The sequence below is a fragment of the Sceloporus undulatus genome, chromosome 4 (genome assembly GCF_019175285.1).
Source record: "Sceloporus undulatus isolate JIND9_A2432 ecotype Alabama chromosome 4, SceUnd_v1.1, whole genome shotgun sequence".
Classification (NCBI taxonomy): domain Eukaryota; kingdom Metazoa; phylum Chordata; class Lepidosauria; order Squamata; family Phrynosomatidae; genus Sceloporus; species Sceloporus undulatus.
The window spans coordinates 57,366,241-57,380,321 of record NC_056525.1 but is presented as its reverse complement, the minus strand read 5'-3'; the positions used below and the strand labels follow the sequence as shown (position 1 = coordinate 57,380,321).

The 14,081-nt window shown below is 39.0% G+C and overlaps 1 protein-coding gene across 1 annotated transcript in view; it reads left to right on the top strand.

Annotated features, from left to right (window-relative positions):
- The window catches only part of SRGAP2 (SLIT-ROBO Rho GTPase activating protein 2), a 266,745-nt gene that overhangs the window by 181,997 nt on the left and 70,667 nt on the right, over window positions 1–14,081 (top strand). The window contains 3 exon segments of the mRNA XM_042463031.1: window positions 3,878–4,102; window positions 7,889–7,994; window positions 11,071–11,261. Coding sequence (XP_042318965.1) covers window positions 3,878–4,102; window positions 7,889–7,994; window positions 11,071–11,261 — 522 coding nt within the window.

Below are 14,081 nucleotides of genomic sequence, written 5' to 3'. Positions count from 1 at the left end.
GGTGAAGTTGTGCCTGCCCCTTCTCTCCCACTGAGGCCAGGGTGATGGCAGTTGAAATGGAGGAAGGGCCTTTCCTCTGCCTCTTCTCCAACCTCTTAAGTCAGCACAAATGAAAACAATTTTATCTGGGGTGTATCATAAAAATGGGTCACAATGGGCTATGGAGCGATCTTCCCATGAGTAAAAATGTAACCACCACTCAAAAAAAAAAAAAATTTAAAAGCTCCATTGGATGACTCTGTGCATATACAAGGGTGACAGTTTCTTCATCTAAGTCATTTCCATGAACTTACAGAGTTGGAAGGCACACTGAGATTTATCCATTCATTTGCAAGTGCTAACGTAACTTTTTAGAGGTGGCACTCAAACTTTCAGTGGGGGAAAATCCACTATTTTCTAAGGTAGGCCATTCCAGGAGGTTCTTCCTAATATTTAGCTCCTTTCTTGTAATTTGAATCCATTATTTCATGTTTTAGTTTCTGAAGCAGCCAAAAACAAGCTTTCTCCATCCTCTATACAGCTCCCCCTCAGGTATTTAAATATGCCTATCTTGTCACCTCTCAGTCCCCTCTTTAGGCTCATCATGCCCATTGCCCTCAGCTATTCTTCATAGAGTAGGCATTCAGATACATTCTTGTATATGTTTAATTGGATTCATTGTGAATTTTCCACCAGTGTTATCTTAGCTATTGTTCCACTGATTTTATCACACGTACACACAGCAGTTCACTTGAGAAAACAGAGTTCTGCTCAATAGGAGAATATTCAGAAGTGAACGCGCCAACATCTGGGCTATTTCCCTATTCCTGAACTATGGCTTCAACAAGACCCAACTGTTTTTAGAAAGCTACTGGGGTAGCTTCCTGAGGTAGACCTTCTTAACAGGTCACCTATAAGTCTGATTCCCACCAGATTGTGGTCTGTCCATAGCAAGTTCCACTGTACCCAGATTACCATCTTTCCCACCGAGCTCAGAAAACAGATACAGAGGGATGCCTTGCTAAATTAACCAAGCCAGTCACCAATTTCCTTATATACATATTTGGTACTGAGGCCATGAAGCTGAGTGACTGCTGTAGAAGACAAATAAATGTAACAGACAAGATTTAATTTGCAGAACTTTAATTTTTGAGCTATCCTTCTGTTTGGTAGTGGTAAGAAAATAAAAAAGCAAACCAGAAAGGAGGAACCACCGACAAACAGTATCCATTTCCCCAGGTCTTCCTAATACTTTTTTGTTTTAGCTTTATGAAAAGTCTTCCACTGCTGCATATATAAACATTTTGTCTCCTGCCTTTGAAAGTATTTCTTACAATGGCCAGCTATGGAATATTCCTCTGCACTGAATTTTAAAATGCAGACTGTTTATTTGCCCTATGTCCTTCCAGGCTTTGTGTTTCCAATCTCTTGGCAGGTAAAGGGTTATTCAGCTGTCATGCTGAGAAGTGAATTTGGATGAGCTATCATTAAATTCTTATAAAAAATTGATTTCCTTGGAGAACGTTTCCATCAAACATTTATATAACCCAGAAAAGGCCGGCGAGACTGACACACTTATAAAAGTGATATTTTAGACATTTTAAAATGTTAGGGTGGAAAGGCATACTGTACTGAAAAATGTTTGCTTCCAGCACTTACTATAAAGATGGAAAACATCACTGTCTTAATTTAGTCTTACTGATTTCTTATGGAGGAGGTTTATAAAATATGAATTATTGTTTCACTTTCTTATTCCATGAATGAAATCAGGCTGGCAGGCTCTCTCTCTCTTACACACACACACACACACTCTCAGGGTATCTTTATAAAGGCGAATCCAAGTGTTTGAAACATATTTTGTCAAATGGGCAACCATACCCTTGAGGAATCTATCCATAAGTCTGAGACATCAATAGATTAAATGGCAAATTAACACAATTTAATATTAGTCTTTTTTTAAAAAAAAGTTTCAGTTGATGTGCCTCATAATTTTCATTGAAGCTTCTCCCTAATTGTACCATGCAAAACATGGCATTTTAATATGATTGCAAAGTTGCAACTGTGTGGATTAGTGGTTTACCCATGGAAACAGCCTCTGCAAAGTCTTAATCAAGCTGCTTTTGTTTTTGATTGAATCCACTGTTCTTTCATTGTCGGCTTTCCAGTAAAGCCAACAGCCACTGGTGCTTTCCAAGAACTTCCCACCACAGCCTTTTGGCTTTTTACCTGCAGAGGTTGCAGTAAGTAATGGCAGTATCCTTTTTGTAAAAAAGGGGACAGTGGATGAATCTTTCCTTCTCTTCTGCCTCTTACTCCCCCCCCCTTTTTTTTCTGCCCATCTATTATGCCTCGTAAACAGTTGTGCTAAAGGAAGATGGCCCATTGATGTAAGCTTATGGCATACATAGGGCATCCATCAAGCAAATGGAATATTCTTGCTTTTGGATGGATTCAGGATTTATTGAATATTTGCACTCATTTTTAAAAGTAATGACAGGATATTGTTTCCCGTAAGTAATAATCTTTGTCTTGGATAGCACATTAATTTTCAGTAACAGTATGCTAAGTCCAGAGTGTTTAAGCAAATGTTTGACTATGGTATAAATGTCTGAAGACAGTATTTTCTTCACCTTTCTTTCTCCCTTTTCAACAGGGCAGTTTGTCATATTTATTTATTTTATTTTGTGCACTCCTGCCCCATGCCTTTCACAGAAATAGCCCATAGGCATTTTTGAAATAAAGAAAAATGAGCAACCAAAGCAGCTGCTAAACCAATAAGAGCAAGCCATTAAAAACAGCAGTTAAACCAAGATTTAATAAGCAAATACTTTATTTCCAGTTCCACTGGGAGGGGCTTATCAGGCAGGATATAAAAACTGATAAAGATGCTTCCAAGCAAACATGCCTGGGAAGAGTTGCAAAGTTAGGATGACACTGTTGCAAAGGCTCCTTATTGCCATCCACATCTAACTTTAGATGTCAGGGGCACTAAGAAAAGAATATTTAAAGTGGGTATTAATTGGCTGATAGCCTCATGTGGAAGAAAGGGATCCTGTAGAGAATACAGGTTTGGTATTCCATTTCGAGATGTCAGTGGCAAAACAAGAACTCTGAAGTCAGAAACTTTGGCAAAGAGTAGAAGCTCTTTTAGTACTGATATATAGTGTGATCATAATGGTCAGTCCTAATGAAGTCTTGCTATAGTGTTGTGTACCATTTTGTTCTTCCAAATAAAGTACTCTCTGGGAAGCTCCACAGAGAATGTGTTACACCAATGTTCCCCAACCTGATGACTTCCATATGTTTGGGATGATAGTCCCATCATCTATGACCATTGGCCATACAAATATAGGAAGGCAGCACTATTTTGGCATAGATAATGGTGGACAGATCACCTTTTCCAAGACTGATGGGGGAAAGGGAAAAAAAAATTGTCCTTGGGTGCATTTTGGAAGAAGCTTTCAAGTGGTGGCTTGAATGTCCAAAATGCTTTTCTTTATGTAAGGTTTCACCGACTATGATTGTCATTGGTTCTGTCAGATAGAACAAGCAGCTTGGAAAAATCCATGTTATTCCTGCAACACCTGCTCAGTTTTATGAACAGTTAGTGCTCATTGACTGTGTGATGTGTTTAAAACAAATAAATAAAAACATTGGGAAATCATGTCTGTTAAACAACTTTAAGTGTGTATTCTAAATACAGTTGAACTCTGAAGATAATTTTTCTTGCCACATTAGGGTACTGGATCTTTTGAGGCAAAGATCTAAGTGTGGAAAAAATAGTGTAAAACTAATGGCATGTTGTATCTTTTGTAACTTCTCTTCCTGTTGTGAAGTCGAAGGCTTCCTGTTGTTTCATGTGTTTTCAGGTAGTTATTTCTTGCTTTTTGTTTTCCAGCAGTGCTGTGACTTAGGATATCATGCCAGCCTTGGTAGAGCACTGAGGACATTCCTGTCAGCAGAGCTGAATCTAGAACAATCAAAACATGAGGGCTTGGATGCCATAGAGAATGCTGTGGAGAACTTGGATGCCAACAGTGACAAACAGCGCCTCATGGAGATGTGCAACAATGTCTTCTGCCCACCCATGAAGTTTGAATTTCAGCCTCATATGGGTGACATGGTTAGTTTTATTCTTCTCTCCAAGCAGGGTCCCACCTCTCATCATTAACTTTCCACACATACATTTATATCAGCACATATTTCCAATGCATATCAAGTCAGTGGTTGTGATTAGATTGTAAGGCTGAGGGCAGGGAACTGTCTGAATAACTATCTGTTAGCCACTCTGAGTTCCTTTAGGGCTGAGGAGCAGGGTATAAAAACCTTATGTATGTATGTATGTATGTATGTATGTATAAATAAATAAATAGCATAGTGAGGTGGGGGTGGGATGAGGATGGCAGTGGCCAGGGCTAACCTATATAGCTTTGCAATGCCATCCATGCATTTATTCATTGTGTGGAGTCTTGTGCTGTTACTAAATCTCATGTATAGAAAAATATCCTAAGTTTCACTGGTATTTTTAATAGATTAGTTTGGAAGGAAAGCAACTTTTATACATCTTAGTACTAGCTGATACTATCTGTATCTTTTTAAAAAGTGGTATGTTTGCTTCTTTCTCCTAAGAAAGAAGTTTAAAATGAATATTGGAAGCCCTAATATACAACTCTACAAAACTTGTCATATTCTACCTGGCTGTACAATTGACCTCTTAGGAAAATGCATTACTACAAGCACTGTTCCTACATGGGACTATTTAATTATTTCTTTGCCCTTAGCTGTTGGCTTTTTGACTTTAGTTTCCACCAGGATGATTTTTTTTAAGTTAAAACTGGGCACTCTGAAGCTGAAGCCCATTTAAAAGATAAAATGTCATGGGTGGATTGGTTTCTTTGTTTGCACCTATATTTAATATAATAAGGTATGCTCTTTCTCCTATTCTAAGAATTCATTTCCGCAACACTAATTCAGCTCCCTCATGGTGAGTGCTATTCATCAGATGCTCAGAAATTGTTGTCTGTCATGCCTGAGACATGATTCCTCCACTGGATTAGAAATGTGTTACTTCCCACATCTTCAGTTGTTCTTCTGTTTCTTCAGACTTTATGCACACATCCCAAACCACCACTTCATATTTTTGTATTAGGCTGCTCGTGTTAGTTTGCCCTCCCTCTTTCTCTTTGTCTTTGGCTACAAGTTAAAAGACCTGACTAGAGCAGGCTGTTGGAAATAGTACCAATCACTGATTATTAGGAGGCCAGCTTAGAATGATGAACTCATTATATATACATTTCCCACCTCACTATGAGCTTTTCCTATACAGTATAACAAGATATCTTATAAAGGTTAAAAATTGTGGCTGCTGGATAGCCAACCATAAAACTGAAACTTGGTACTGTATTTTATTGCATATTCTCTGGTATTTATTGCATGTTTCCTTCAATGAGTGTACCTAGTCCCAAGAGATGGTATCACAGATGCTTTGCATTAGTTCTGTTTGCAGTATTCTTATATATGGAATTCTCTCTGCTTTTGGACACAGCTGCAATATATTAAAGTACATGTTGTTGATGTGCCATTGGCTCCCATGTAGAATGGTATTATTTTCTTTAAAGAGATCCATTTTCTCTTTTGATCCATATTACTGTTTAGAAGTAATTAGTATCAGACCTGAAGTATTTGAAGATTTTATTACTTAATTCATTTGCCAGGCTTCTTTTTTGTCTGTTCACTTTTAATGCTATGTAAATGTTAAATTGCTACAGTTAGCAATCAGTGGGTATTCATTAGGAAGCAAAAATATCTTGGTGATGCAGGCTCATTCAAGAGGTCTGGGCTTACACCATGGAATCCATCTGCTAGTAAGTCTCATTTTAAGGATATGTTACAATCCAAAGCATATCTGAGAAATGTCCAAAATTAATTAGCTTTGTACTAATGAATTTTGACACAAACTGTCAAGCAGTTGTCACATTTACTTTCTTTCTGTATATGTTCACTCAATATATTATGACGTTTCAGCATGTTGGACTTGTTGTAAAAAGTTTCAGCATGTCCCATTCATTTTCAATTCATATTTACAATTTAATAGTATAACCCTATTATTGTATTACTGATAGTGAGGCAAGGAGAATCATGGAGAAATGTTAGGCATCTTATATAGCTAGCTGATCTGCTCACCTACTTATTCCACCATACCTTTGTGTGGATTGGTTTTTATTTGTTAGAAACAATGGGACCTGCTTCCTTGTCCATAAACGTCTTTTTTTCTGTATAGAAAGAGCAGACGGGAGAAAATTATCAATATAGACCAGCCTTAGCTAGATTATGTGGAAGTGCTTATGTTTTCAGTGCATCCAGGTACTCTTACATACATGTGCATCTATTTGAGAGTCAAACAAACACACACACACACAGACTTTAGCCATTTCCATAGCATCATATTGTTGCTTTGAACTTTGCCCAAACACACATTCAAAAATGCTTTCAAATAGTATTCAGAACTCTTGGGTGGCAACATAAGAATCTGAAATTTGGTATAGTATCCAAGGCTGTTTCTTTAAACTTTTGTTCACTCCACTTAATATTTTCAGTTTGCACAGAAAGTGGCAGATAAAGATACTGGCTGCATTTGGATAATCATATCTCAGTTTAATTATATGAACTAGCTTCTCACTGATGCATACATCCTTTTTGTTTCTTTGGCGCGGTACAGACTGGCCTTTTGCGCTGTGCACCAACCACCACTCCCTAACCCTAGGTACGTGTGGGAGCCGCCATGATTGCACAGTCCCACCCACACATCGCACGTGTCAGTGACGTTGCAGCTGTGCAGTGTCCAAATAGCTGTGATGGCACCGTGCTTTCCTATTGCGCTTTGCTGCATTGCAGGTGTGCAGCAAACAGGAGCTGCTTCTAAGCATTTTTTTTTTTTTTGCTGTGCAGCGGTACTGCACCATTTGGTTGCTACAGTAACGCTGCGCAGCAAAGAGAGGCAGCCCCAGCCCGTCTTTTGCAGGCAGTATGTACCGCACCTTTCTTTGCATTGTTGCTGTTGTTGTGTGCCCTCAAGTAGTTTCTAACCTATGACAACTCTAAGATGAACCTATATGTCATGGAGTATTCTTGACAATATTTGTTCAGAGAGGGTTTGTGTTTGCCCTCTTCTGTGGCTGAGAGTGTTATTTGTTCAGGATCACTCAGTGGTTTCTGTGGTTGGTCTGGGAGTTTGAACCTTGGTCTCCGGAGCCATAGTCCAGTGCTCAAACCACTATTAAATCAGGAAGCTTGTAATTAACCATGATTCACTGTTCTATCAAAACTAAGAAACAGTGGTTACCAGCTTTGGATTTTAAGATATGGTTTGAAGTTTGCATATTCCAAACTGTTGACAGTAATTTCCTAGAAAAGAAACTTATGTGTACTAGTTCTAATGGAGCACAGGTTATTTTCCCTTCAACCTTATAGAATTATTCTACTAATCTATCAGGTTACTTGCATTTAATTTTTGAAACTATGGAATTTGTTTTAGTTACATAGGGCCCGAACAGACAGGCTAAAATAAAGCTGCTTCGGGTCACTTTGGAGGTTTGCTATTTAAATGACACATGCATCTTAAGAGGCTAGAAGCTGCACCAAAGCCACACTCCAGTCCTAAGGACTGGAAGACAGCTTTGGCGCAACTTCCGGCCTCTTAAGATGTGTGTGTCATTTAAACAGCATACCTCCGAAGTGACCAGAAGCAGCTTTATTTTGGCCTGTCTGTTCAGGCCCAAACTTTGTAGTCTGCTTGCAAAACCTTGTCCCACCTGCATATCTCATCTAGATGGTCAAGCCAGACCAGACAAAAACTGAAGAAGTGGAGCCAAATGTTCATATTGCTTCAGAAGTGCAATTTCTTTGTTAGGTCTCCCAACTATGTGCCCAGCAACCTGTGCAGAGTGAGTTGGTGCAGAGATGTCAGCAGCTGCAGTCTAGGCTATCCACTCTGAAGATTGAAAATGAAGAGGTAAGTTCACAAACTCTATGCCTCTCGGCAATTTCTGTGATAGTATCTTCTTTGAAAAAAATCTTGGTTTTTTTCCCCATTGTCTCATTTGTTTGTTTCATGATCTGCACAACAAACTGGGGAAAATGGTAACTGAGAACATGAAAGTAGTAATCAGTATCTTCATACAGAAATTTTTGTTATTTTATAAATGTCCATCCTTTTTGTGTAGCTGCACTGAAAACAGTAACATTTTAATATGAACTATCACATTGTGAGCATATTTAATCGTTTTATTACATCTCTAGAATTTGTTTCAGTTTAGGCTTTAACATTAATTGAAAAGGCATAGTTTCTATGTAATGTAATGGAGTACCGGTTTGTTATTTTCAGAGGTCTTGAGAGATACAACACAGCTATGTTCTTCAGAATTACTCTGGTTAATGTGAAATAGGTATTGCTTGGTATGAAAGCTGACTTATAATAACAGCCCCCAAATAGCAGGATATTTGTAAAGCAGAGGTCATTCCATATTAGAAGAGGAAAAGTTCTAATACCTTCCTAGAGGTGGTTGTGGTACGTTAACAGAAATTAAGGGTTTGCAGGTATGTTTAGCACCCACCAGTACAATGTTTCTTTCTTAGGGTTAGTTTTATTGATATATATGCAATATATATATTGTATATATTACAATAGCTCAATATTTGTTGTTGCTGTGTGACTTCAAGTAGTTTCTGACTTTGGTGACTGGAAGGGAAACCAATCACAAGGCAAGATTTACTCAAACTAAAACAATTCCAGTAGTCCAAAATACCACGGGGAGTTTTTCAGGGAGAAAAATAACAGACTCTTACTCTGTCTGTGAACATTAGGGTTCCACTATGTCATATGCTCCAGCAGTCTCATCTGGCATTGGCTAAATTGTCACGCCTGGTGACTGGCCAGAATATGTTGCTCTCTTCCTACCTTGACATGCTTGTACAAAATTGCACTAGCATAAAACCATAGGATCACCTTTGTGCCTCTGGGATGTGCATTTAAAGGGTGGATTCATTGTCCACATTGGTCTTTGTACTGGAGAATCTAGTGTGTGATCCTGGGCTTTGCTGTACTCCCAACCTGCTTTTCCGTTTAAAGGGCAGCTTTCTGTGTAATGTGGTAGGTGTACAGCCAAGGAATGGCTTAAAAACGTTTAGTTGTGTGGCCCTTAATTGCTTTTTATATATTGTATATTCTCAATTGCAAGTCAACCTCATGTATAAGGTAAGGGCAGGTTTTGGGACCACAGTTATGGATTTTGAAATGACCCATGAATAATTCAAGGGGAAAACCTAGGGGCATGTAACAAAGGATGTAAAGGAAGAAGGTGATACCAAAGAACATACAAAATTTCAGCAGGCATAACTGTGTTCATCCTAAAGGCTGGATGGATGAGGAGGGAACTACACTAAATAGTGACTATGTAGTGTGTGGGAGAGGTGACCTAACACAAGTGGGACTAAGAAAATGCACACATATCAAAAAGGATGAAAAGGCAAAACAAAGAAAATGGTGGCTACATTAATTATAATTATATCCTTTAATTTCAGTGTGATAAATTTGCCTGATTTTAACTCAGAAAAGCTGACAAACGTACAGAAATATCTTATTCAAATCCTTCAAGCCCAATTCCTCTTGGCTCTACTTTGAGGGGAAGTGCCAAAGAGTTGCCACCACTGCTATTTTCCCACCCAGATATTTAAAAAGGTCAGAAGTGGCAAAATGACAGAAAGACTAAAGGGGTTAAATGCTTCTTTTAAGTACTCTCAGGATGGACTCTCCTTTCGCCATTCCACTCAGAGAATGGGATGGTTCTTCTTCTTCTTTTAATAAGAGTTAAAGGTATTCAGATTATTTACATTGATCCGTGGATATGTCAACTGAGGGTTTTTTGGATCAATTATTTTGCTGAAATTTCTAAACTTATACATAAGTATATACAGTATGTATAAAAGTGCCAGTACAGTTCAGTGTCACCAGCTTTAGACTGGAAGCTAAGCAGGTCATGGAAGCTAAGCAGGTCATGGCTGGTTAGTACTTGAACAGGATGCTGTCGGGGTAATATCAAGGATTTCCAGGCAAGGCTGCGAAAGAACTCTGCCTGAAACCTTGGAGGGACACTGCTGGTCAGAGTTGACAATACTAGACTAGGTGGATTCAGTAAAGGTATATTCCCTCCATTTCCTGTCTGTGAGGTAAAAATGGGTCTACAATAGCGAGAGAGATGGAAAATGGGCTGGTGGAAGTTTCAACAGAAAGGCTACTGACAAAGGTCAAACACCTACCCCCTTCAAATTTCAGCACACATTTTTTTCACCCAAAGAAGCAGTGCATCAGACAGTGGGTTCAACGGCCTGTTACAGACAGCCAAAATAAAGCTGCTTTGAGTCACAGTGGAGGTATGGTGTTTCAATGATGCATGCGTCCTAAAGAGCCGCACCAAAGCCACCAATCGCAGTCCTTAGGGCTGGTGTGTGGCTTGGTGTGACTTCTGGACTCTTAGGATGCATGCATCTGAAACACACCATACCTCCACTGTGACTCAAAGCAGCTTATTTTGGCGGTCTGTAACAGGCCAACATTCATTTTGGGAAGCTACAGCATAACATGTCACTTGGCCCTCAGTTCAGTGAGACTTATTCCCAGGTTAGTGTAGTCCTAGTACGAGCCTCAGTCTCCCCCCGCACCTTCGTAAAATAGAACATAATTAGTTGGAAGTCAAAGGCATTTAGGCCAGCATCAATAGTTTTTTTGGTTTTCGGATATGTGGCCATGTTCTAGAAGAGTTTATGACCACATCCAAAAAAACCACAGCAAACTATGGATGCTGGCCATGAAAGCCTTCGATTTCACAACTAATTATTTCATATTTTATGAACTCTCTAGAAAATGGCCACATAGTCCGAAAAAACCCCAAACGCTATAATTTGTTGTGTTTGGACACTGCCAACACTGTCAGCTAGGCAGAACATGAATTGACAATTGACATGGTACAGTGTATATCTTGGTTCTCTCCCTCCTCCCCCAGTTTTTCACTCCTGCCCTTGTTTTTTATCTGCCAGGTGAGAAGACAATGGAAGCCACACTACAGACTATGCAGGATATTGTTACATTGAGGATTTGATGTCTCTGACGGCTTCCAGTAGGCAATTCCATGGAGTCTGTAAAAATCAACAGTCTCTGAAACTTCATGAGCAAGCCAAGCATTGCAAGAGACGGCCAATCAGCAGAGACAGAACAGTTCTATTTCACAGTAAGAGACCTGATTTTTAATACACTTGGGAAACACTGGGGCAAATAACACAATGCTGGAGACAGAAAACTGTATTGTTTCTCACACACACTTTAGCTAACAAGCTATGAAAATGTGACTATATTTAATAATGAGACATGAATTCCACTACAGGATCAGTGGCTATTTACTTTGTTTGTCTTGTCCTATTCTGTTTCCTCCCCTGCTCCATTAGATAATTGTATCTTATTTTAGAACTTGTATGTGAACAAAAATAGACGACCTCTAACCCACACAACCTGGAAAAGTTCTTTATTGTCAGTTCATAAACTGAACTCGTGTGCAGGTTTAGATGGAGGAAAAGATACAAAAGCTGAAATGGACTGAAACAAATGGCCCCTGAAGGAGCAGCTTGCCACTTCCTCCTTGAACGCCAGGTTGGAGCATGGCAACCATATACCATACCCCCAACCCAGCTTTTTGCTGGCACAAAAAAGAAGCAGCAAAATGCCGCGCTTTTTGAGCGTCAAAAAAAGCCTGCTTTTCTGCCCACCGCAGGGGTTTGGTGCTCCTGGGACAGTGTGTGTATAAACGCTCCACCGCCAGAGTGCTGCAAAGCTGCCTACCATGTGGGGCAGGCGGGCAGCATGATGGCCGGCTTGTGGACAACCTCAGAAAGTGCGGTGGCTAAACACCATGCTCTGACACTCACCCCAAGCTGGCGCAAAGGGCTCGTGTTTTGCCCCAATGATAGCTTAATTAATGATAATGCTCTATTAGTCAAATACAGTGGATCCTGTTATCCGCTGAGTTTGGTTCCAGGATCCCCTGGATAACAAATCCGTGGATGCTCCAAGTCCTATTAAATATAATGGCAAGCAAAATGATATCCTTATAAAAATGAAAATCAAGGTTTGCTATTTGGAATTTATACTTTTAATGATTTCAGCTGTGGATAAGGAGGGGCAACTGTAACACTTATGTTTAAAATTTCTGCACCTTCATATCTACACATTTTTTCTATATACATCTTTGTAATGTCTCCTATAAATGGACAATAATGGTGTCCAATCCAGTTAAGAGCACAAGTCACTGAAGTAGCCGGCAACAACTGTATGATGATGTCATGTGTAGTTGGGTATAGTATGAACACTACTCTTCACATAGGATTTTGTAAAACACTGGGATCATTTCTGACTATTTGTTTCAAGACATTAAGCATCTTACTCACCCACCCACCACTTACTCTTTTTCTCTGCCGGACATCTGATTGGTGGAAGTTCAGATTTTAAAAAACAGCCACTATGCTATAATATCAAAGTGTTGGATTTGGGATTCAAGGTTTTCCAGGTTCTCGTCCTCACTGTGCCCATAAAATGCATTTGGTGACCTTGGGGCCAGTTTTCTGTCTCAAATTAATCTACCTCACAACGGTTGTTAGAGGATAAAATGGGAAAAAGCAAGCCATATATATGCCTTTAGCTCATTGAAATATAAGTAATTAGGAAATAACGACAGGAACAAAAAATGGATTGGAAGAGCAGTAAATAAGCTTCTTCATCCCCCCCACTCTGTAACTGGTCATTAAAAATAGATATCACAATATTTGTAAGTGTTTATTCCCTTGCTACTTTTAAAATTTACTGCATATTGTGTAAATCTTGGTGAAAACAGTTGTTGGGTCTGTTCTAGGAATAGATTGAGGGTTTTTTTATTATTATTCTTTTAGACAAGCACTCAATACTTCAAAAGCCACATCAGATTATAAGGTCTGGCTTCGAAGATGAATTATTAGGAAAATGTAGGTGGGAAATGTGATCCCTTCAGAGGCAATGGATGCTCTTTCCTGAACAAATGCTTACTTATTGGAATCTCCAAGTATTGTTGTTAGACTGACGAAGAGAATAATCCTATATCAAAATGAGCAAGTACAATTTTATTTATACAAGGTTCTTTACTTCACTAGCTATAAGTATCAGTTGGCACACAGTGAATGGCATACGACAATCAAACATCTACATCAAGAAATGTCTACCTTTGTTATGCCATTATTTGCACCTAGGATAAATGAATAGGGATTGTAAGAGCCTGATATATAAAGTAGCCCCCTTGATTAAGACATATTAGGCTATAAAATACCAATAAGACTTTCTAGCTTTAGCTTAAAACCCTAAGTTCCCTGTTTCATAAAATAGGTAGGAGAATGAGCATTTGTGTGTGTGGTGTGGGTGTGTGAAAGGGGGATGCAAAGAACAAGAAAAAGAGTAGAATTTGCATTTTATATGACACCCATGTGAAAGAAGGTAAGAGATGGCTGCTTTGAACTATGTTCAGTACCCCAGGGGTGGGTCTAAATTAGACCTTATATCATTTGACATTGTAAAGGTTTATGTCCTTTGACACTTTTTTCCAGCAGTCACATTAATGCATTGGTGGGAGCTTATATTCAGTATTGCACTGAAATGTCAGTTTGCTGCAATTAGATAATTGAGGCTGTTTCTTCGTAGAACGTCTGAGAGTAAGCGAAACTTCGTATGATCTGTTAAATCTAACTACAACACTTACACATCCGGTAATTTTTTAATTTGAGATATACTTTTTTCTTTTTCTTTTTGGTTTTTGGCCCTGAGTTGGATTGTAGAGTCTAGCCTAAAATACAACTTCGAACAGACATCTTGGGACTTCCAGGGTGTAGAGATTGAGGTCAATGTACAGTGTAACTGTGCCAACGTTTCCTCTCATGTATGACCTGTCAGAACATAGCTTGAACGTTTTGTAGGACTTTTTTTAACATTAGTTTCTGAATGTGCAAGGGTGTGTTGTCCATAGTTTAAACCCTCA